General features: G+C 40.0%; 1 protein-coding gene across 2 annotated transcripts in view; it reads left to right on the top strand.

Annotated features, from left to right (window-relative positions):
- Wdr26 (WD repeat domain 26) overlaps nucleotides 1-14,141 on the top strand; it is a 49,163-nt gene extending 35,022 nt beyond the window's left edge. For both annotated transcript variants that reach the window (XM_045149404.1, XM_045149396.1), the window contains exons 11-14: nucleotides 254-332; nucleotides 1,333-1,462; nucleotides 4,794-4,979; nucleotides 9,453-14,141. In XM_045149404.1, coding sequence (XP_045005339.1) covers nucleotides 254-332; nucleotides 1,333-1,462; nucleotides 4,794-4,979; nucleotides 9,453-9,478 — 421 coding nt within the window. In that variant the 3' untranslated portion in view covers nucleotides 9,479-14,141. The remainder of the gene's footprint in view (nucleotides 1-253; nucleotides 333-1,332; nucleotides 1,463-4,793; nucleotides 4,980-9,452) is intronic.
- The last annotated feature ends 8,776 nt before the right edge of the window (nucleotides 14,142-22,917 follow it).

Below are 22,917 nucleotides of genomic sequence, written 5' to 3'. Positions count from 1 at the left end.
TTACCAAATACCTGATTTATGCTAAAATTTGTTTATAATAGGGGTTTTACATGAGAATAATTTTGGTACTGGTTTTGTTTGTATTGGCAACTTAGATTGATAGGTAGCACTGGATCATTAACTGTTTGGGATCAAAATACAGAAAATAAAAATAACAGACATTGTTGTTCAAACTAGAACATTTTAGAGTCTCATAATTTGAAAGTAGTGAGTCTTAATTTGCTGCTACTAACTAATAATTTTCTGATTACAGAGTACAAGAAGATCATCCTATTATGTCTTTTACTATTTCAAAAAATGGCCGATTAGCTTTGTTAAATGTAGCAACTCAGGTATGTTCATTAACAATTTCAGTAAAGTTGAGCTCAGTGAAAATTTGTGATTCTTAGTGTAGGAGCTATGTGAAATATATTAAATTTTATTGCCTATTTTTGAAACCTAGCATGTTACATAAATCATAAATAAAAATGTTTCACTGTGCAAAGGACATTCACAAGTTACTTCTGAACTGGGCATGGTTGTGCATACCAACCCACACTCCAGGTACTTGAGAAGAACTGGGAATTTCAGGTCTGCCCAGTATATAGTGAGACTGGCCATTTGTTTGTTGGGTTGTTTTGTTGTGTTTTTTGGTTTTTGAGGCAAAAAAAAAAAAAAAAAAAATCTCACTGTAGCCCAGCTGACTTGGAGCTCACTCTGCAGTCCAGGCTGACCTCAAACTAGTGGTGATCCTTTTATGCTCAAGATCCTGAGTTCTGGGATTAAAGGCGTGTGCTGTCATGCCTGTCTGAGACTGTCCTTTAAAAATAAAGCAAGCCGGGCGTGGTGGTGCACGCGTTTAATCCCAGCACTTGGGAGGCAGAGGTAGGAGGATCGCTGTGAGTTCGAGGCCACCCTGAGACTCCATAGTGAATTCCAGGTCAGCCTGGGCTAGAGTGACACCCTACCTCGAAAACCATTAAAATAAATAGCCGGGCGTGGTGGCGCACGCCTTTAATCCCAGCCCTCAAGAGGCAGAGGTAGGAGGATCGCCGTGAGTTCAAGGCCACCCTGAGACTACAGAGTTAATTCCAGGTCAGCCTGGGCAGAGCAAGACCCTACCTCAAAAAAATAAATAAATAAATAAATAAAATAAAGCAAGATGGGGTTGGAGAAACAGTTCAGTAGTTAAAGGCACTGGCTTGTAAAACCTTTCAGCTTGAGTTCAAATTAGTGCCCCTGGAAGCAAAGTAGTGGGTATGTGCATGCATGTGTGTGTGTGTGTGTGTGTGTGTGTGCGCCCCCCCCCCACACACACAAATAAATTAACCCTTGTTTCTGTTTTGCCTGCAGGGAGTTCATTTATGGGACTTACAAGACAGAGTTTTAGTAAGAAAGTATCAAGGAGTTACACAAGGGTTTTACACAATTCATTCATGTTTTGGAGGCCATAATGAAGACTTCATCGCTAGTGGCAGTGAAGGTAAAGGGTTTGTGCCACAATGGACTCAAACAGACTGATAAATTCAGAGTTCTGTAATTCTAACTTATGAAGGTAGTCATGTTTCTAACACCCTATGATAGGAGACTAAACTTTTCTGAGTTATATATCCAATGCATTATTTACATTGTTTATTCTTTTGTGGTGCTGGTGATGACACCACTGAGCTCATGTACTGTTGCAAATCGGTGGTGCCTGTTCTAACCCTATTTTATTTGTTTGTTTGTTTGTTTGTTTGTTGTTGGTTTTTCAAGGTAGGGTCTCACTCTAGCCCAGGCTGACCTGGAATTCACTATGGAGTCTCAGGGTGGCCTCGAACTCACGGTGATCCTCCTACCTCTGCCTCCCGAGTGCTGGGATTAAAGGCGTGCACCACCACACCCGGCTCTAACCCTATTTTAGAATTAGGTTTGATACATGAAGCAAATTAAGATTTAATTAAGTCATTATTATATGTTGGCCTTCTTTCATAGAACTAATAGTTTTCAAAGGTTGGCATTATCTGGAACACAAAGATAATTAATTGTGTTTTACCTGTATTTGGAGAGATTCGATATTTCTTCAATGGCTTCTGAGAAAATATTAATTTGATATTCTTACAGTTTCAGAAAACATGAAATTAACAGAATTGCCCCTGGTATTATCCTTGATTGAGTTTTGTGGCCAAATTAAAAACATCTGTACTTTACAGTCAGTCTAATAAAATATGAATTGTCCTTTTTTTCTCTCTCTGCCTATAAGTGAGTAAGGAAATAAATGGGCTGGAGAGATGGCTCAACAAAGTTTAGGTGCTTTTTTGCAAAGCCTAAAGGCCTGAGTTCAAGTGAGCAACCAAAAACTTTTGCATTGACCCGTAATATTTTGGGGCATCAGGGACCTCCCTGACCAAAAACCCTCTGGAAGGTATCTCACCCCTGGCACTGAAATTCTTGTACCAATCTATGGCTTCTGGGCACATTATCCACCTTCACCAGGTACTTCTGTTCAAACTGTATTTTTCAGCACACATATTATTTAGCTAGTAAAGAAATGTGTTTCCATATGCTTGTTTATAATGTGTCTAATTTTGATTAATTATCTTCCTGTCCCCACTTCTCCTGTATCCCTTCCCCTGAACCCACTTAAACCATTTCACCCCCAATATTCCGCCCTCTACTTGCATACCTACTCTATCTTCCCCTTTCTCTCTCCCTCATAGCCCCTTTCTAGCTTCCTGGCCTCTACCTCTGACTTCAACTCAAATACAAATCTAAACATTTGTAGCTAGAATCCATATATGACAGAGAAGTTGTGGCATTGACTTCCTGAGCCTGAGTCATTGTTACCTCTGACTCCTGGGCTTACGTAATCTTCCTGTATCAACTGACCAAGGAGCTGTGACTCCAGAACCATGCCAGCCTGACGGGCTTTTACATTGTTATATTTTACTTTATTGCAAACATTTACATTATACTAAAAAACTCTGAAGGGCTTCTTTCCTGATCAAAATTGAGTTCAGTCTTCCTTTGACTGGAGTAACAAATGGCCCAGACCACAACCTAGTAAAAAGTATTTTAGGGATGGAGAAATGGTTTAGCAGTTAAGGCACTTGTCTGCAAAGCCTATGGACTCAGGTCTGATATCCCAATACTGCACAATATGCCTCAGGCACAAGGTGGCACATGCCTCAGGAGTTTGTTTGCAGTGGCTAGATGCCCTGGCATACCCATTCTATTTCTCTCTTCTCCACCCCCAATAAACAAGATAAAAACTGGTATCCTAGCTGGGCATGGTGGTGCTGCACACCTTTAAGCCCAGCACTTAGGGGGCTGAGGTAGAGTCACCATGAGTTCAAAGCCAGTCTGAGACTACGTAGTTAATTCCAGGTCAGCCTTGAGTAGAGCAAGACCCCACCACAATCCCTAATCTCTCAAAAAGATTCTGTTCTTTTAGCTCTTTGTTTTACTTTGAGGCATGTTTCATTCTAGTCTGAGGTAACTTGGAACTCAGAGATCCTCTTTTTTTAGTTTCACCAGTCTGTGATAAAGGCATGTGCCACTGTGTCCTGCCCTTTTAGCTTTTGTTTCATGTAAACACACACAAAATCATATACATTGCTGGCTACTTTCTTTTGGAAGTTTTGAAATCGGAGCACATTTTTTGAAAGTGTCTTGGTTTCCAACATACCCATTATGAGTTTATGCATTTGACCTTTTCGCTTACTGATAAGTTGTCAGATGAAACACCTTTCTGGTGTACCTTGGGGTTCTAATACCAGTTTAGAGCCATCATTTACATATGCTTAATCTGTTTGTGGTAATGGCAGTATTTTCTCTTTCCAAATTTCTTTTTTTTAAAAAAATTTACTTAGAAAAAGAGGCAGATAATTTGGCTCACCAGGGCCTTCAGCCGCTGCAAACATGCTCCAGGTGCATTTACCACCTTGCATATCTGGCTTGTGTGGGTCCTAGGGAATCAAACGTGGGTCCTTTGGTATTGCAGGCAAGCACCTTTTTTAACTCAACTGCTAAGCCATCTCTCCAGCCCAAAAATACCTTCTCATGTGTAAAGTGTAGTTAATCTTCATAACTAGGTGAGGTAAATAACCCTGCTTACAGATGCTTACAGAAAGACCATGGCACTTGGCCAGAGTTAGCAGCTGCTTAATAATGAAAGAACAATCTGATCTCAGGTCTTCTGATTCCAGAGCCTATGTTTTGAACTGCTTCTCTGTGGTATTATTAGTCTTAAGTGTGTCATAAAGAAATGTTGCTGTAGTGGGTTTCTACAACTACTTAATGAGCTTATAGACTTCTGGAAAGCTACACAAAGGTAGCCTTAGACCATGAGCAGGTTCCTTAACCTCTAGATGCTTCAGTCGTCATTTGTACAAGCCTAAGAGAAGCATAGTATCCACCTCATGGAATGGTGGAGAAGCTTAAATGATACACGCAAGGTACTTGGTTCTCAAAAGTGACTTAGCTTTCATCTTCATTGTTTTTGCTTTTGGATGTCTTGCTTCTTGTTCACCTCACATTTCAATGGAATTTATCATCTTGGTCCTGGACTCATTTATGTTCAAATAACCAGATTGTAACTATTCACTGGTCAGGTATAGACAGAATATTCACATAGACTATGTGACTTGATAAGAGCTAGTCACTGTGAGTAGGGAAAATGTATATTTTATTAACAAGGTTAACTCATCATGTTTTAATTTTTTTTTTTAAGTCCTAGTAATCAAGAATGCTACTCGGAATGTACTGAATGATAATTTAAGGTCATTGATTTTGTATCACAACTCTTAATTTTTCTCCAATTTCTGTGTATTTAGATCATAAGGTTTACATCTGGCACAAACGCAGCGAACTGCCAATTGCAGAGCTGACAGGGCACACGCGTACAGTCAACTGTGTGAGCTGGAACCCTCAGATTTCATCCATGATGGCCAGTGCCTCAGATGATGGTACTGTTAGAATATGGGGACCAGCACCTTTTATAGATCACCAGAATATTGAAGGTAAGACCATTGTGCAGTGTTCCTTATTTTCTCTAAGTAAAATACTGCTCTGTGGAGTTACTGTACAGTTTTCTTAAACAGTAGTTTGACAAACTTTAAGAAAGCCAAGATCTGTTAATATATATAGGTTTTCTTTGGATGAGAGGAACCTGGAGTATGCTGCCTCCTTCCAGTACTGTCCCTTCAAGTCTTCAAGTAAATTTTACTTCAGCCCCCTACCTAAATGTAATATTACATAAAACATACACAAAATTTGGAAAGTTGGCCTGGAGGGATGGCTTAACAGTTAAGGCATTTGCCTGCAAAGCCAAAGGACACAGCTTCAATTCCCCAGAACCCATGTTAGTCAGATGCACAAGGGGGTGCATGCGTCTAGAGTTTGTTTGAAATGACTGGAGGCCCTGGAGTGCCCATCCTCTCTTTCTCTGTCAAATAAATAAATTTAAATTTTTGTTTTTTAATTTGGAATTTTTTTTTTTTTTTTTCAACCAAGATAGGGTCTTGTTCTAGTCCAGACTGACCTGGAATCCACTGTGTAGTCTCAGAGTGGCCTCAAATTAATGGCAACCCTCCTATCTGCCTCCCATGTGCTGGGATTTTTAAAGGCATAAGCCACCATGCCTGGCTCAAAGCTTTTGTTTTAATGATCTTAATGAGTTTTCTCTTAAACAAACATGCTAGCACTGTGTAGCATATTTTAATATGAGCTAGTCTGAAAGCTAAGGAAAGAGAAAGCAACTTAATTCTCCTTGTTACCCATGCATCAAGTAGCCTGTTAAGAACTTTACATAGTCTCTCTACGTTAACTTCATAGTCCCATGGGAGAAACATTTTTACATTTGAATAGGTAACGGGCTAAAATATGGCAAAGCTAATAAACTTTTTGAGTTCTGCCATTTCTTCAAATCTAGGTCTGGAAGTTTTTTTCCCACCACCTTGATTCTTGGAGATGAAGAAAGTATAAAAAGCTAGCAGATGAGGACAAATGCATAATTGAATATAATATCAGTACTAGAGAGGAGAGGTAATAACAAATTTTATATAAATGACTTATCTCTTTTTTTTTTCAAAGAGGACAAGTAAAATGTATGGTTTGTTTAGAAGGAAATAATTTACCTAGAGAATGTTTTGTTCACTTTGTCCCACATAAATGTTTTAGTAAAGAACACTAACTCTTAGAATTAGTGATTCTAAGCAGAGGGGAGTTTGCTTGTCTTTTTTTGGTCAGAAATAAGAGTAAAATCAGAACAAAATAACATTTGTATCACAAAGCTTGAAAAACTGCTGTGTAGAGCTGCCCAGAGCTGAAAGGGACCTTATCGCTGTATGGCATTAGAACATTCCTCTAGGAAGTCAACTAAGACCAGAAATCCTTACCATCATTTGTTGCGCTGCTTAAATTTCAAGGCTCACTCTTAAAATAGGATCTTTATAGATCTACTACTGTAATTATCTGCACTTTTCTTTTGGTTTTTCAAGTTAGGGTCTCTAGCTCAGGCTGATCTTGGATTCACTATGTAGTCTCAGGTGGCCTCAAACTCATAGCCATCCTCCTACCTCTGCCTCCTGAGTGCTGGGATTAAAGGCGTGTGCCACCACACTCAGCTGCTTTTCTTTACTAATTTTATTAGTAATTTGGAGGAAGTTTGAAGAACTAGGAGACTATTGGCTATGTAATAACAGAAACTCCACTGTAGTGTAATAATAATTGCTCTTCTACTGAGTGAATTTGATGACTATGTTAACTTGTTAGTGGGTAAGCCAAATTCTGCTCAGTTTTAAGTGCTGAGTAAAATTTCAGCAACATCCAGAATGCCACAGGAACATAGTTGTAGCCTTAAAAAAAACTACGGTCATTCTTGAAATTAAACTTCTTTATGAACTTCTTTATAAACAGTTTTTCAGGTAACTTCTGGGCTCTCCACATAAACACGACAAAAGCTTTTTTTTCCCCCCCTAAGTCGTAGCTTCTTAGAATAGATATTTAAAAACATACATCTATATTTGAAAGAGAATATGAATGGGCTCACCAGGGCCTCCTGGCACTGCATATGAACTCCACATTGATGTGTCATCTTGTACATCTGGCTTTATGTGGGTAGTAGGGAGTTGAACCCAGGCTGGAAAGCTCTGCAAGCCAGTATCTTTAACCACTTAGCAGTCTCTCCAGCCCTAGAAGAAGAATTTTGAAAAGTATAAATTAGGCTAAAGAAAATGACATTCAGGTCAGGCGTGGTAACCCATGGTTTTAATCCCAGCACTTGGGAGGCAGAGAGGATCTTTATGAGTTCGAGGCCACCTTGAGACTACTTAGTGAATTCCAGGTCAGCCTGTGCTAGAGTGAGACCCTATCTTGAAAACCATTTAAAAAAAAAAAGGATTGATTCAAATTTGAACCCAGATGACCCTAAAACAATCTGCCTAAGCTGGGCATCTTTTTGTTTGTTTGTTTTTTTTTTAATGTTTTATTTATTTATTTGAAAGTGACAGACAGAGAAAGAGGCAGAGAGAGAGAGAATGGGCACACCAGGGCCTCCAGCAACTGCAAACAAACTCCAGATACATGTGCCCCCTTGTGCATCTGGCTAACGTGGGTCCTGGGGAATCGGGCCTCGAACCAGGGTTCTTAGGCTTCACAGGCAAGCGTTTAACCACTAAGCCATCTCTCCAGCCCTAAACTGGGCATCTTTATATACCTTTAATCCCAGCACTGAAGAGGCTGAGGTTGGAGGATGGCTGGGATTTCAGTGTAGCCTGAGATATACATAGTGAGTTTCAGGTCAGGTCATCCTGGGCTACATGCAGCAAGACCCTCTTTCATCTAACAGCAGCAAAAATATGCTTTGAGTGAAAGATGCCTGACATAAAAGACCACATGCTGTGATTGCATTTGTGAAATAGGTTAAAGGCCAATACATACAAACTAGTTATCCTAGGGCTGAGACTGAAGTTGTGTTTACTAATGGATGGTAAAAATGTTCCAAAATTGAGCCGGGCATGGTGGCGCACACCTTTAATCCCAGCACTCGGGAGGCAGAGGTAGGTGGATCACCATGAGTTCAAAGCCAAATACATAGCAAATTCCAGGTCAGCCTTGGCTAGAGTGAGACCCTACCTTTGGGGGGGAAAAAATTTTGATAGTAATTGTACACTGTGTGAATATACTAAAAACTTGAGTTACACATTTTAAATGAGTGTATTACATGTAAAATCTGTCTTAATAAAATTATTTAAATTGTCATTCCAAAATGGAGTTGGGTGGTGGCGCACGCCTTTAATCCCAGCACTTGGGAGGCAGAAGTAGAAGGATTGCCATGAGTTCAAGGCCACCCTGAGACTACATAGTGAATTCCAGATCAGCCTGGGCCAGAGTGAGACCCTACCTCGGGGAAAAAAAAAAAAAAAAAAATGGAGTTGGGTAATAATGCAGGCTTTTGAATTAAGTAACTAGAAGAACTAAGTATATATTTATAGTGGGCAGTTTTGCCTCTACCAGATCTTTATCAGCCCCTTTTCTATTGTAAACATGATTTTTGTAATTTGTGTATTTATTTCAGGGTTAGTTTGAAAAATAGGAAACAATGAGCTGTAGAGATATATTGGTGGCTAAGGCACTTCCTCACCTACAAAGCCTAAAGGCCTGGGTTTGATTTCCCCAGTACCTACATAAAGCCAGATACACCAAATGGTACATACATGTTGAGTTCATTTCCAGTAGCTGGAGGCTCTGGCATTTTGTGTTCTGGTTTTTTGGAGTAGGTAGCCCAGGCTAACCTTGAACTCACTATGTAGTCTCAGGGTGGTCTCAAAGTCATGGAGATCCTCCTATCTCTGCCTACCAAGTGCTGGGATTAAAGGTGTGTGCACCACAGCCAGCTAAAAAAAATTTAATGTGTTTTATTTATTTAAGAGAGAAAGAGGCAGAGAAAGAGAGAAAATTGGCACACCAGGGGCTCCTACCACTGCAAACGAACTCCAGATGCATGCATCCCCTTGTGCATCTGGCTTACATTGGGTCCTGGAGAATTGAACCAGGATCTTTGGCTTTGCCTACAAGCACCTTAACCACTAAGCCATCTCTCCAGCCCTAAAAAAAAAAATTTTTTTTCTTTTAAGTAGCAAATTCAAATTCTAGTCTGGTCCACCCTTAGACTGCATACTGAATTCCAGGTCAGCCTGGGCTAGAGTGAGATCATGCCTCAAACAAACAAAAATAAATAAATAAAGTAGGAAATTCTGACAAAATTTTTCGCTTAATTTTCTCCAGTATTCAAAATAATCATTAGTTTATATTATATAATGTAAGAAGTGAGGCAGAGGCATTGTTTTAATGGGTGTGAAAATAGCAAGAATTTTTAATTGTTACTAATTTTCTATAATGTCCTGATGCTTATTTTTTGAAACTAACTGGTAACTTTTTTCTTCCCTCCCCCCACCTTCTCCCTTTGCACATCTCTTCTCGACTTCATTCAGAGGAAAGCAGCAGCATGGATAGTTGATGGCAGATTTGGAGCAGACGACTTCTGTTTCACTTAAAATTAGTCGTATTTTAATGGCTTGGGATTTGGTGCAAACAAACATGATTGATAGCTGGACAGACATGCTCGTCATGAAAAAAAGAACCATTTCTGAAGCCCGATTGGGGCCAAACATTTACACCTTGCTTCATAGTAACCAGTTGATGAAGCACGTCGTTAGAACGTTGTCGGACACCATGTTGAATTATCCCCCCATCGGTTGTGAAGAACTGTGCTACCTTCAGGCTTACCCATTGAACTCAGTATATATATTTTTTTCCCTCCTGCCTTTTGTCTGGTGGGATACCATTCTTGTTGCTCTTCTGTGTAATGAAGTTTAAATGCTTGTTTGGAAAACTTTATTTAACAGTTTAGAAGGCTTGATAGAAAGAGTGCATTAGTCTGAAGAGTACACATTGGACAGGAAAGAATTCCTTCTTTTGTTTCTCCAAATCTTTCCGCCTTATTTAGCTTGAGATCTTTGCAGCTTGGTTCATGGATTCTAGCCTTGCCCGTTGCACAGTATATACTGATCAGATGATAAACCAGTGAACTATGTCAAAAGCACTCTCAATATTACATTTGACAAAAAGTTTTGTACTTTTCACAAAGCTTGTTGCCCCGTAAAAGGGTTAACAGCACAATTTTTTAAAAATAAATTAAGAAGTATTTATAGGATTAAAGTGACTTCATTTGTATACATTTGGAATCTAAACCAGCGTAAAAACAGTTTCCTCAATGACTTAGATATGCAGTATAGCTGATGCTCTTCTGGAATGCCACATGAGACATGGTCAGAAACAGTGCTGGGAAGGAGGACATTACAAAGGAAATTGAGAGGAATACTTTGAAGGTCCCCCCTTTTTTGCTTTACTTCTGAAGGAACATCAGTACCTGATGTTGAAGAAATTCAAGACTCAAAAGGAGAATTTTAAATACACCAACATGAAATGCCAGTCAACAGTCTAGGTTTTCAACAGTTCATTCCCAGTTGTTCTCAACTTGGGGAGTAATTTTGGTGTGATCTATCAAGAGAGTAGAAATCAGCAAATAGAACTACTTTGGAAATTGATATAGTGTAGCTGAGATTTAGAAGAATTCAGCAAGTTAAAACATACTTAAACTGAGATTAAATCCTCATAGTCATTTCTCCTAGCAATTATTGGACATTTAGGGACACAAAAATTTCAAAGAAGATTCCTTCTTAGCTTTTCAGATGTTGCCATATTGAACCTCATTCAAACTGGTGCTGTGGACAGTCCTACCCTCTCCTCTCCCTCCCCTTTTAGTTTAAGGAAAGGTTTCCCTCTCCTTCATGGAAAAAGGCTTGATTTTGAAGTTCCACATTTAACAAGCCAAAAGCCTGGTGTTCATGGTATGTTTTTAAATCCTGTACCAGCTCAGTACAGCATAGTCTCCCTTGAAATAACCTGTTTTCAGTTAGAGGGCAAATAGGGTGACAACAGCTACTGGGGAGAGAATTGGGGATAACCCCAAAGTAAGATTCTGGTGAAGAAAATCTCTTGTACCAAGTTGCCCTCCAGCCCTCACCAAGTCTAGTAATTCTGTGATAATACCCCAGGACCCACTAAGAAGAAAATACTTGCATTTCAGGAATTCTTTCCTCGTGGGGATGGTGGGGAAGGGCTGGCAGCAGGGAGAGAGGGGCAAGCCAGGGGAAGGAGAAGAAAGTGAAACACGTCTGGCCTTAAATTAGTGTGGAGTCTCCCAAAGCCCATCGGAAGAAAATGACAGATCTTGGTCAGCAGCTTATTTTGGCAAATTAGTATGTAAAAGATTTAAGTTTCGTTTTTGCAGAGACCACCACTTTAGAGAATCAAAGACTTCCTGTTTTGATACTTCTAAGTGAAAATAACTGTTACCGTTTATCTGGTACTTCATTTTTCTTGACTAAGATTTTTACTTTAAGCTTGAATAAAAATTTTCATTGGTAACTGTAAATAATTAAGTGGCAACTTCTCTTTACCTCATATAGTTAAAATTATTCATATTTTGATTCATGTATACCATGAAGCCATTAGTAGACCCCAGTCTCTACAGTAACATCACTAACAAAATGTGGTCATAGAGCTCCATGGCTGTTTACAAATTTGGTTACATTGTACTGTTGTGCATTTGTAACACTTGCTAAGATTTGTGCCCATTCAGGGACAGTTTGGCACTCAGATTCTACTACTGCACCCAGCCACCCTTAGATGTGAGTTTTCACAGTGCTTCTAGAAAGCAGCTCAAAACTAAGTTAAAAAATGGGATAAAACTGAGGCACATTTTATGCGAATATAACTCCTGTGAAAGCGGAGTAACAGCTATGCAACGGTGCCCAGCAGCTAGGGGAGTCCGTTCCCAGGTCTGTCCTAACTGGCAGCTTCCTGTAAATACTGGTACTTGGCAGTGCCAATTTGCTGTGAACGTCTTGTTTCATACTTTTGCCATGTGTGTTAGAAAGCTGGATAAGATGGTGAAGAAACCCTAGGGTTTTATGCTGTAAGAACTTGATTGCAGGATTTTTCTAACCCATAGCTATCAACTGAAATTTCTGATAATGCTTTAGACTCTAATAAGCTTAAAGAAAATTCTGTTCAAGCCAGCTACGAGATAACAAATGTACAAAATGAAAAGTACCAATACTTTTTGCACATAGATCAAAATAGTGGAGAATTTTTGGCTCCAAAAATCAGGTTAGTAGGCTCAATTCCATGTGCTTGAAAATGTTTTTGTAATTATGCATTGATTAAGGGCTAGAGCAAGAATGAAATTGTCTTTTTCCTCTAAATAACTGGTTATTAGTGAGAAAGTATTGGGTTGGGGGATTACTGAGATTGGTTTGTGGGTGGTGGTAAAGAGGGAAGGGAGTTGGTTGGGAGGGACGGCAAAGCTTCAGTGTTGATTTCTATACTTCATTAGTATTCATGCCAGCTATATTTTTGTTGCTTTTATTGGCCAGATAAATGTCTTCTGTTGATCCAGGTAAGTCGTTTAAGCAGAGGAAATTTTATTTGCAAATTCCCCCACCAATTGGCCCATCTTACTGGGTGGGAGAACAAAATGATTTCTCAACTATAAGCAATGAAAATAACCTGCCTAGTTGTAAGGAACAAAACCCATCTTGGTCAATATTTTTAGTCTTTAAAAAAACACAGGTAGTAGTAATACAAGGAGGTTTACTGTTAGGAGTGTTAATGCCTCTAGAGTGGCATTCTGTGACATTAATAGAAAATCCTTCTTTCCCTCCCCATCTTGAAATTTTCTTTTTTAGGCTGTTGGTTCCTGCAAACAAGAACTGACCCTATCACCTGCCTCACAGTGGGTAAATGTATCGCACATCTCTTGAAAGGGGACATACCCATGTCAGTTCCTTTCACAGCAGAAGAGTGGCTGCTTTTGAATGGGGAGGAAAGAAGATATTTATCTTAATATCCTTTTTGTCCCATCTCTAAAATGTATTTTTAGTTTTAATATAATTTCTCATTTAAATTCCAGCAACCCTCTTTTTGAGTTGCTACCTCCATTTCAGAAACCATATCTGATTTAACGTAACTGCTAACTTTAAAAAAAAAAAGGTGAATTTGCATTTACACTTAGACACTTTTTAAAAACAGGGTGAGTTTAACTGAAAATTTCCAGTGTTAAGCTATTGATATAGTAGCTGCCCTACGATTGGAGAAGTAAAAAAACTGTATACCCCATCCCCCTACCTACTTGATCCAGATAGTCTGGATTTCATGAGGCTACTAGTAAAAAAAAAAAAGTGTGTGTGTGTATGTGTGTGTGTGCGTGCGTGCGTGTGTGTGTGCGTGTGTGGGGGGGGAGAAAGTACTTAATTCATAAACCCTGGAAATAGCTGTTCTAGGTTCTCATCATTTTTACGTAAAGTCTCATGCACATGTTAAGTACCCTGTCTGACTTTAAGGCTTGGTTAATATTCGTCTATTTTTATATGACTGAAATTGTGTCCCCAGCTTAAATTATGCATTTTTATTGTTAGGATCAGTGTGCTAGAACTGAATCATACATTTTTAGGCACAGATGGAAAAAGAAAAAGTTATTGGCTCCTTGAAAATGTATATGTATGGTTAGGGGATAGATCCACAAAAACGTGTGTGTGCTTGCAAACCAAGCTGTAGAGATCAAGAACAAGAACTTCAGTGTCGATCTCAAGATTTCTAAATTGTGGAGAGTTACATGGCATTGTGGTGGAACTAGTTAACACGTAGAGCTTTTGGTATGTAATAACTATTTGCTATGGACTGATTACGTGTTTCCAGAGAATTGTGTTCTTAAACTTGGGTTTGTTTTAATTGCCTCTCAGATTATATTTAGTAGTTTAAATTTCTTTGCTTTATTATTTCATTAAAGTATAAAAACTTCAGGTCTCATATTTATTTTCACTTGTTCTACTAATTATTTACAAGACACCTTTTTGTTGACTCTTATTTTATAAATGTGTGTATATTAAATGTCTTTAAAGTTTCTGTTTGATTGAAATTACATTAACTTTGATTTGCTTTACCTGGATATTTTTTAAATTTTATTTTCAGTACCCCTTTTCCTTGTCAGTGCACAGCACTTACCCAGTCCTTTGTATTCCCCTTCTCTCAATCCAATAAACAGAATGAATAACTAAGTCATTCTCCCTATATTACATTGCCATTTATGGGGAAATCAAGTAGCACTGTCTTTATCTAAAACAACTTGTTTTACTGAGTTGTGAATGGACTCCAAAGAAGCAATGCTTGGAGCCGGCATGGCAGTGCATGCCTTTAATCAAAGCGCTTGGGAGGCAGAGCTAGGAGGATTGCAGTGAGTTCAAAGCCACCGTAAGACTACATAGTGAATTCCAGGTCAGCCTGGGCTAGAGTGAGATGCTACCTCAGGGGGAAAAAAAAAAATTTTCTTGGAAATGTTAAAGACTTACCTTGTAGAAAGCAATGCATATAAACCTTATGGTACATTTATGTTTATATATTTTTAAAAATAGCCAGGGCTGGAAAGATGGGTCAGTGGTTGAGGCATTTGCTTGCAAAGTCTAATGACCAGGTTTAATTTTTCTATGCCCATGTAAAGCCAGATACACTAACTGGCATTTGCATCTGGAGTTTGTAGCAGCTGGAGGCCCTGGTGTGCCCATTCTTCTGTCTCACTTCTCTGCTCACAACTAAATAAAACATTTTTAAAATGTCCTTTTTTTTTTTTAACTGGATGAACCCAGGCATGATAGTACACGCCTTTAATCCCAGCACTCAGGATGCAGAGGGAGGAGGATCACCATGAGTTTGAGGCCACCCTGAGACTATGTAGTGAATTCTAGGTCAGCATAAGCTAGAGAGACACCCTTACCTCAGAAAACAAACCTGAGATGAAAATGAATAGTTAAACAAGGTAGTGGTTTTGATTTGAAAAGACTCCCCCCCCAAAAAAAAAAAAAAAAAAAAAAAACCTAGGGCTGCTGGAAGATTCAGCTGAATAAAATGCTTATCATTGCCTTTTACCAGTTTTTGTTTTTAGACAGTTTTTAAATACATTTATTTATTTGAGAGAGAAAGAGGCATAGAAAAGAGAGAGAAAGGGTGTGCCAGGGCCTCCAGCCATTGCAAACAAACTCCAGATATATGTGCCACTCAGTGCATCTGGCTTTACGTGGGTATTGGGGACTTGATCCCAGGTGGTTAGCCATTGCAGGCAAGCACCTAAACTGCTGAGTCATCTCTCCAGCCCTGAAAAGACATTTCTTTTAGTAAATTTATGTTAGCTTGTCCATAAAACAACCACATTGATTTTTTGGTGGGTTTTATTTTATTTATTTATTTGAGAAAAGGAGGGAGGGAAAGAGAATGGATGTGCCAGGGTCTCCAGCCACTGCAAGCAAACTCTGTATGTGTGCCACTTTGTGCATCTGGCTTTATGTCTAGGGAATTGAACTCCTGGGACAGCAGGCTTTGGAAGCAAGTGCCTTTAGCCGCTGAGATGTCTCCCCATTCCTAATATGTTATCTTGAAACAGGATCTTTGTAGCCCAGGCTAGCTTTGAACTCTGGGCAATCATAATTCATCCAAATTGCTGTGAATATAGTTGTGAGCTACAACCTTCAGCTTACTATAGTTTTCTTCCCACATTGCTACTGCTGTTTTTTGTTTGTTTGTTTGTTTGCAAGCAGATATAGAAGAGAGACAGATACAGAATGGGCACACCAAGGCCTCTAGCCACTGCAAATGAATTCCAGACACATGTGCTCCTTGTGCATCTGGCTTATGTGGGTCCTTTGGCTTAGCAGGCAAACGCCTTAACCACTAAGTCCCCTCTCCAGTCCCACATTGCTTCTTAGTAACTATTCAGTTGGAGTCAGGTATGGTGATACACTGCTGTAGTCCAGACACTTGGGAGGTAAAGACATGAGTCAGTTTTTGGCTACATGAGTTTGAAGCTAGCCTAGGCTATGTGAAAACCCTGTCTTGTAAAAACAACAATAAAGAAGGGCTGTGAAGATGGCTCAGAGGTTAAAAGGCACTTTTTTTTTTTAATTTTTATTAACATTTTTCATGATTATAAAATATATCCCATGGTAATTCCCTCCCTCCCCACCCCCCACACTTTCCCGTTTGAAATTCCATTCTCCATCATATTACCTCCCCATTACAATCATTGTAATTACATATATACAATATCAACCTATTAAGTATCCTCCTCCCTTCCTTTCTCCACCCTTTATGTCTCCTTTTCAACTTACTGGCCTCTGCTACTAAGTATTTTCATTCTCACGCAGAAGCCCAGTCATCTGTAGCTAGGATCCACATATGAGAGAGAACATGTGGCGCTTGGCTTTCTGGGCCTGCGTTACCTCACTTAGTGTAATATTTTCCAGGTCCATCCATTTTTCTGCAAATTTCATAACTTCATTTTTCTTTACCGCTGAGTAGAACTCCATTGTATAAATGTACCACATCTTCATTATCCACTCATCTGTTGAGGGACATCTAGGCTGGTTCCATTTCCCAGCTATTATAAATTGAGCAGCAATAAACATGGTTGAGCATGTACTTCTAAGGAAATGAGATGAGTCCTTTGGATATATGCCTAGGAGCGCTATAGCTGGGTCATATGGTAGATCAATCTCTTAACTGCTTTAGGAACCTCCACACTGTTTTCCACAATGGCTGGACCAGATTGCATTCCCACCAGCAGTGCAGAAGGGTTCCTTTTTTTCCACATCCCCGCCAACATTTATGATCATTTGTTTTCATGATGGTGGCCAATCTGACAGGAGTGAGATGGAATCTCAATGTAGTTTTAATCTGCATTTCCCTGATGACTAGTGACGTAGAACATTTTTTTAGATGCTTATATGCCATTCGTATTTCTTCCTTTGAGAACTCTATTTAGCTCCATAGCCCATTTTTTGATTGGCTTGTTTGATTCCTTATTATTTAACTTTTTGAGTTCTTTGTATATCCTAGATATTAATCCTCTATCAGATATATAGCTGGTGAAGATTTTTTCCCATTCTGTAGGTTGCCTCTTTGCTTTTTTCACTGTGTCCTTTGCGGTGCAAAATCTTTGTAATTTCATTAGGTCCCAGTGGTTAATCTGTGGTTTTATTGCCTGAGCAATTGGGATTGTATTCAGAAAGTCTTTGCCAAGACCAATATGTTGAAGGGTTTCCCCTACTTTTTCCTCTAGCAGTTTCAGAGTTTCAGGTCTGATGTTAAGGTCTTTAATCCATTTGGACTTAATTCTTGTGCATGGCGAGAGAGAAGAATCTATTTTCATTCTTCTGCAGATATATATCCAGTTTTCAAAACACCATATGCTGAAGAGGCTGTCTCTTCTCCAATGAGTATTTTTGGCATTTTTATCGAATATCACGTGGCTATAGCTACTTGGGCTTACATCTGGGTCCTCTATTCTGTTCCACTGATCTACATGTCTGTTTTTGTGCCAGTACCAGGCTGTTTTTGTTACTATGGCTCTGTAGTATAGGTTAAAATCAGGTATGGTGATACCACCAGCCTCTTTTTTGTTGCTCAGTATTATTTTAGATATTCGAGGTTTTTTGTGATTCCAAATGAATTTTTGGATTGTTTTTTCTATTTCCACGAAGAAATCCTTTGGAATTTTGATAGGGATTGCATTAAATGTGTAGATTGCTTTAGGTAAGATTGAAAAGGCACTTTTTGCAAAACCTGCTGGACTGGGTTCAATTCCCAAGCCACATAAGTGCCATTTACTTAGCACAAGATGTTATCAGGGAAAAGGCCTTGGTGTTCGCACATGTTTAACCAAAAAAAAAAAAAAAGATCCAGCACTATTAAGCATGCTAAGTACTTTATCTGCTAATAGAAAAACCAACTGTGAGCAAGATTTATTACTTTTCAGTGTATACATAGTGTATGTTTAAAAATACAGCAGAAGCCAGGCATGGTGTAGTGCACCTTTGATGACAGCAGAGAGAGAGTTCCAATAATCCTGGGCTAAAGTGAGAACCTACCTCAATTAGAAAAAATATAGCAAAGGGATTCAAAAACCTGTGAGCTTAAGTCCAAGTGCATGTGAAACTCAACTGAGGGCTTTTTAAAATCTTGGGATTCTGGGCACACTGTCCTGTTACTCTTGTCCACCTAATGTTGGTGAGGAGGTGAGTTCCATCCTCTGCTCATGCCATTGTTTACCCCTGCCATCATGGAGCTTCCCCTCAACTCAAGCCTCTAAGCCAAAATAAACTTTCCTACAAGCTGCTCATAGTTGGGTGATTGCTGCCAGCAATGTGAACCTGACTGCAACAGTGAAGTTGGTACTGAGAGTGGTGCCATTGCTTCTTAAAACCTGACTCTCTGACTTTGACTTCTTGGAGCTGATTTTCAAGAGGAATGGGATGAATTTTAAATCTTGGCTTAAGAAGCACCTTGCAGAACTGTAAGTACAGCTTGATGGACTATTCTGGTCAGAGTAGAAAGACCTGAATGCAGTAAGTACTATGGATTGGGAAGTTTGGCTTGTGAGGGTGAGGAAGCCTTGCCTGGACTGGGCTAGAAGCAGTTTGTGTGAGAGGCTTGCTGTTACGCTGTCCTGAGAACTTGTGCAGGGTTGCTTTGCATAGGAAAGGACTGGTGTGAGCAGAGGGATATGGCACAGAAATGTAATCTTTGGGCTGAGTTTCTGCCTGTTCAGCTGGAATTGTATGAGAGATTACAACCATTGAGATTGGGCCACCTGATTTGCATTGGGGCAACAGAACACAATCTTTTAAAGGGGACTGAATGCTGAAGGAGTGTCCTGTTCTTTAAAGTCTGCTTTATACCCCCCTGGATTAACAAATTGGCAGCCCACCTGGTATTATGGAGTATAACAAGTGCAGGAAAGAGGGTCATTGAATTTGCAACATGGCCTTGGGCAGTGTGAAGCAGGATTGCCTGCTAAGGAGGAGCTGCTGGCCCAGATGTTGTTTTCCAGGACTCTTAAGTAGCCTAGCTGGAGGGGCAGAATTGGAACTCCAGAGACTTGCTGCTGGTTAGAATTAACAAATTTTGGGGCTGGAGTGATGGCTTAGCGGTTAAACGCTTGCCTGTGATGCCTAAGGACACTGGTTCAAGGCTCAATTCCCCAGGACCCACATTAGCCAGATGCACAAGGGGGCACACGCATCTGGTGTTTGTTTGCAGTGGCTGGAGGCCCTGGCACACCCATTCTCAATCTCTCTCTTTCTTTCTGCCTCTTTGTCTTGTCGCTCTCAAATAAATAAATGTAAGAATTAACAAACTTTGGAGATGGGTTATTTTAAATCTTATATTGGTTGAATATTTCTTTGCTGTGCCCAGTGTCATTGTTTGCAGTGTGAATGTTTATTCAGTGCTGGGTTTGTTTGGTATTATGGCTCAGTTAAAAGATCTTGGGAGGCCGGGTGTGGTGGCGCATGTCTTTAATCCCAGCACTTGGAAGGCAGAGGTAGGAGGACCACTGTGAGTTCAAGGCCACCCTTAGACTACATAGTGAATTACAGGTCAGTCTGAGCTACAGTGAGACCCTACCTCAAACAAGCAAAAAAAAAAAAAAAAAAAAATCTTGGGGGTTGGAAAGATGGTTTAGTGGTTAAGGTGCTTGCCTGCAAAGCTTAAAGACCTAGGTTTGATTCCTTACATCTCACTTAAGCCAGATGAACATGCTAGAGCACCTGGTATACCCATTCTCACTTTCTCATTCTATCTCTAATAATTTTTTTTTGTTTGTTTTGTTTGTTTTTCGAGGTAAGAGTCTCACTCTAGTCCAGGCTGACCTGGAACTCACTATGGAGTCTCAGGGTGGCGGCCTCAAACTCACGGTGATCCCCCTACCTCTGCCTCCGGCGTGCTGGGATTAAAGGCGTGTCCCACCACGCCTGGCTCCCCAAAGTTTTTATCAATCCTAATGATGTTCAAATATTCCCATAATCCAAGATCTTTTTTTTTTTCTTAAGGCAAACTACTCCTTAAAAATTAGATAGAAAGCCGGTTGTGGTGGCACACGCCTTTAATCCCAGCACGCCGGAGGCAGAGGTAGGGGGATCACCGTGAGTTTGAGGCCGCCACCCTGAGACTCCATAGTGAGTTCCAGGTCAGCCTGGACTAGAGTGAGACCCTACCTCGAAAAACAAAAAAAAAAAAAAAAAAACTTTGGGGACTTTTTAAAGTTGGACTGAATGCATTGCATTTGATATCATGAATGGTTATTAGTTTATGGGGTTCAGGGGCAGAATGTGGTGGTTTGGTTCAGGTATCTGCCATAAACTTAGGTGTCCTGAATGCTAGGTTCCCAGCTGATTTTGGGAACTAACGCCTCCTGAAGGCATTTTATTGTTGGGGACAGGCTTATGGTGGTTATAGCCAGTTTCCTATTGCCAGTGTTTGGCATACTGTCTTGTTGCTGTTGTCTACCTGATGATGTTGATGAGAAGGTAATGTTCACCTTCTGCTTGTGCCATCCATCATTTCCCCCTGCCATCATGGAGCTTTCCCTCAAGTCTTAAGCCAAAATAAACTATTTTTCAAATAAATAATTCTTGGATTCCCAAGCTGTTTAAAATCTCTATTCAAAAGAAACATCTAATTGTTAACACCCAAGGTTATAAGCCTGGCAGTAATCCACTTCTTGGTGTCTGACCACTGCAAGACCATGCTGTATTACTCGAGTGAGGAGAGCACAGATTAGAAGCAGGAGCAAGGGTGGTAGTTCAGCACAAGCCACAATGTTAATTGCACACGAACACCTATTTGGTTACTGAGCATATAGGAGAGGGCTTTCTGGAGTATAGTCACAATATGAGCCCCTGAAACTCACTCTCATGGAAATCATTGATAGCTTTATGGGGCAGGCAGGTACTCTAATTCCCACTCCATAGATGAGAGGAAAACAAGCTTAAATACACTGCTTTGAAGAAGCTGGAACTCACAGAAACTATTATCTGAGCTGTTTTTTAATCCACAGGCCACTTACCTTGGGAAAAAAAATCAAAACTTGTCAAAGATAGCCTCGTCCATCTTTACTGGTTCTAGTTAACTGCTTAATTTATTAGAAAGTTACATTTGAGGGCTGGAGAGAATGCTCAGTGGTTAAGGCACTTGCCTAATGACCTGGTTCAATTCCCTAGTACCCACATAAGGCCAGATTCACAAAGTGGTGCATACATCTGAAGTTTGTATTGGCCAGAGGCCCTGGAACACCCATTCATATTCTCTATCTTCCCCTCTTGCAATTAAAACATTTTTTAAAAGGCATTTTTTAAAATGTTACATTTAGCCAGGCGTGGCGCATGCCTTTAATTCCAGATTAAAGGCCAGATGCACAAAGTGACACATCTAGAGTGTGTTCTAGTGTGCCATATATTTTAGAGTGCCGGAAATATGGTTCAGTGGTTAAGGTTAAGCCCGTAGAGCCTAATGATCCAGGTTCAATTCTGCAATACCCACATAAAGCCAGAAGCACAACATGGCATGTGCATCTGGAGACTTTGAAGCAGCTGGAGGCCCTAGTGTGTCCATTCTCTCTGTCTGCTTGAAAGTAAGTAAATATAACTTAAAAAATATCACAGGCCCAGGCATGGTGGCACATGCCTTTAATCCCAGCACTTGGGTGGCAGGGATAGGATCGCAGTGAGTTTGAGGCCACTCAGATCTGAGCTAGAGTGAAACCCTACCTCGACAAGCCAAAAAAAAAAACCTGAATATCACTTGATTTGTCAACTTACTGTCTCCTCATCTATAAAGGCAGCTATTAGATCTTACCAGATAGCATTGTGCTGTACTGTACTGAATGAGAATGCATGCAGAAAAACAGGTTTTTCTGGGGTGATTTAAAAATTACTACCTAAGCTGGATCTGGTGGTGCACGCTTTTAGTGCCAGCACAAGAAAAAGCTACTGAGGAGGATAAAGCAGCAAGATCTAGAAGCTTGCAGTTTCTACACAGCAAAGAACTTAATCTCTATGCGGAATGATCCAACTTCTTAAACTAGGAAAAAAAGTAAACCTAAAAGCTCAATAGGCCGGGTGTGGTGGCACATGCTATTGATGCCAGCACTTGGGAGGCAGAGGTAGAAGGATTGTGAGTTTGAGGCTAGCCTGAGACTACATAGTGAATTCCAGGTCATCCCTACCTCGAAAAACAAAACTCAATGGTCATTACTAAATGTATGGACTGTGTTACTCCAAGTGAACAAACCAACTGCAAAACTGAGGTCATGGAAAAGTATGAGAATCTGGGATACTTAATAGTAAGAAATCACTACTCAACCACTCAGGAGAAACAGGATTGTGAGTTTGAGATTAGCCTGGGTTACATAGCAAAACTCAAAAAAAAAAAAAAAAAATCCAGGCATGGTGATGCACGTCTTTAATCCCAGCACTCGGGAGGCAGAGGTAGGAGGATCACTGTGAGTTCAATGCCACCCTGAGACTACGGAGTCACCCTGGGCTAGAGTGGGACCCTTGAAAACCCAAAACAAGAAGATTGGGGCTGGAGAGATGGCTCAGCAGTTAAAGTACTTGCCTGCAAAGCCTATCAACCTGGGTTCAACTCCCCAGTACCCATGTAAAGCCAGATGCACAAATTGGTACATGCATTTACAGTTCATTTGCAATGGCTAGAGACGCCAGCATGCCCATTCTTTCTCTCTCACCCTACTTGTAAATAAAAATATTTTTTAAGAAAATTAATTTTTCTGTGTGATACTGGTACTTTGTTTGTGTTTTAGGATACATACTAAGTATGGTGGTATACATTTTTAATCCCAGAGGCAGAGGTAAGAGGATCTACATGAGTTCAAGGCCAACACGGGACTGCAGAATGGGTCAGCCTGGGCTAGAGTGAGACCTTACCTCAAAAAAAAACAATAAAAGATGCATACTATTTTATAGTAGTTGTAAGTCAAGCTTGCTT

The sequence above is a fragment of the Jaculus jaculus genome, chromosome 1 (genome assembly GCF_020740685.1).
Source record: "Jaculus jaculus isolate mJacJac1 chromosome 1, mJacJac1.mat.Y.cur, whole genome shotgun sequence".
NCBI classification, from domain to species: Eukaryota; Metazoa; Chordata; class Mammalia; order Rodentia; family Dipodidae; genus Jaculus; species Jaculus jaculus.
Note: the sequence above shows the minus strand (reverse complement) of the source record. Positions and strands in the feature narration are given on the sequence as shown.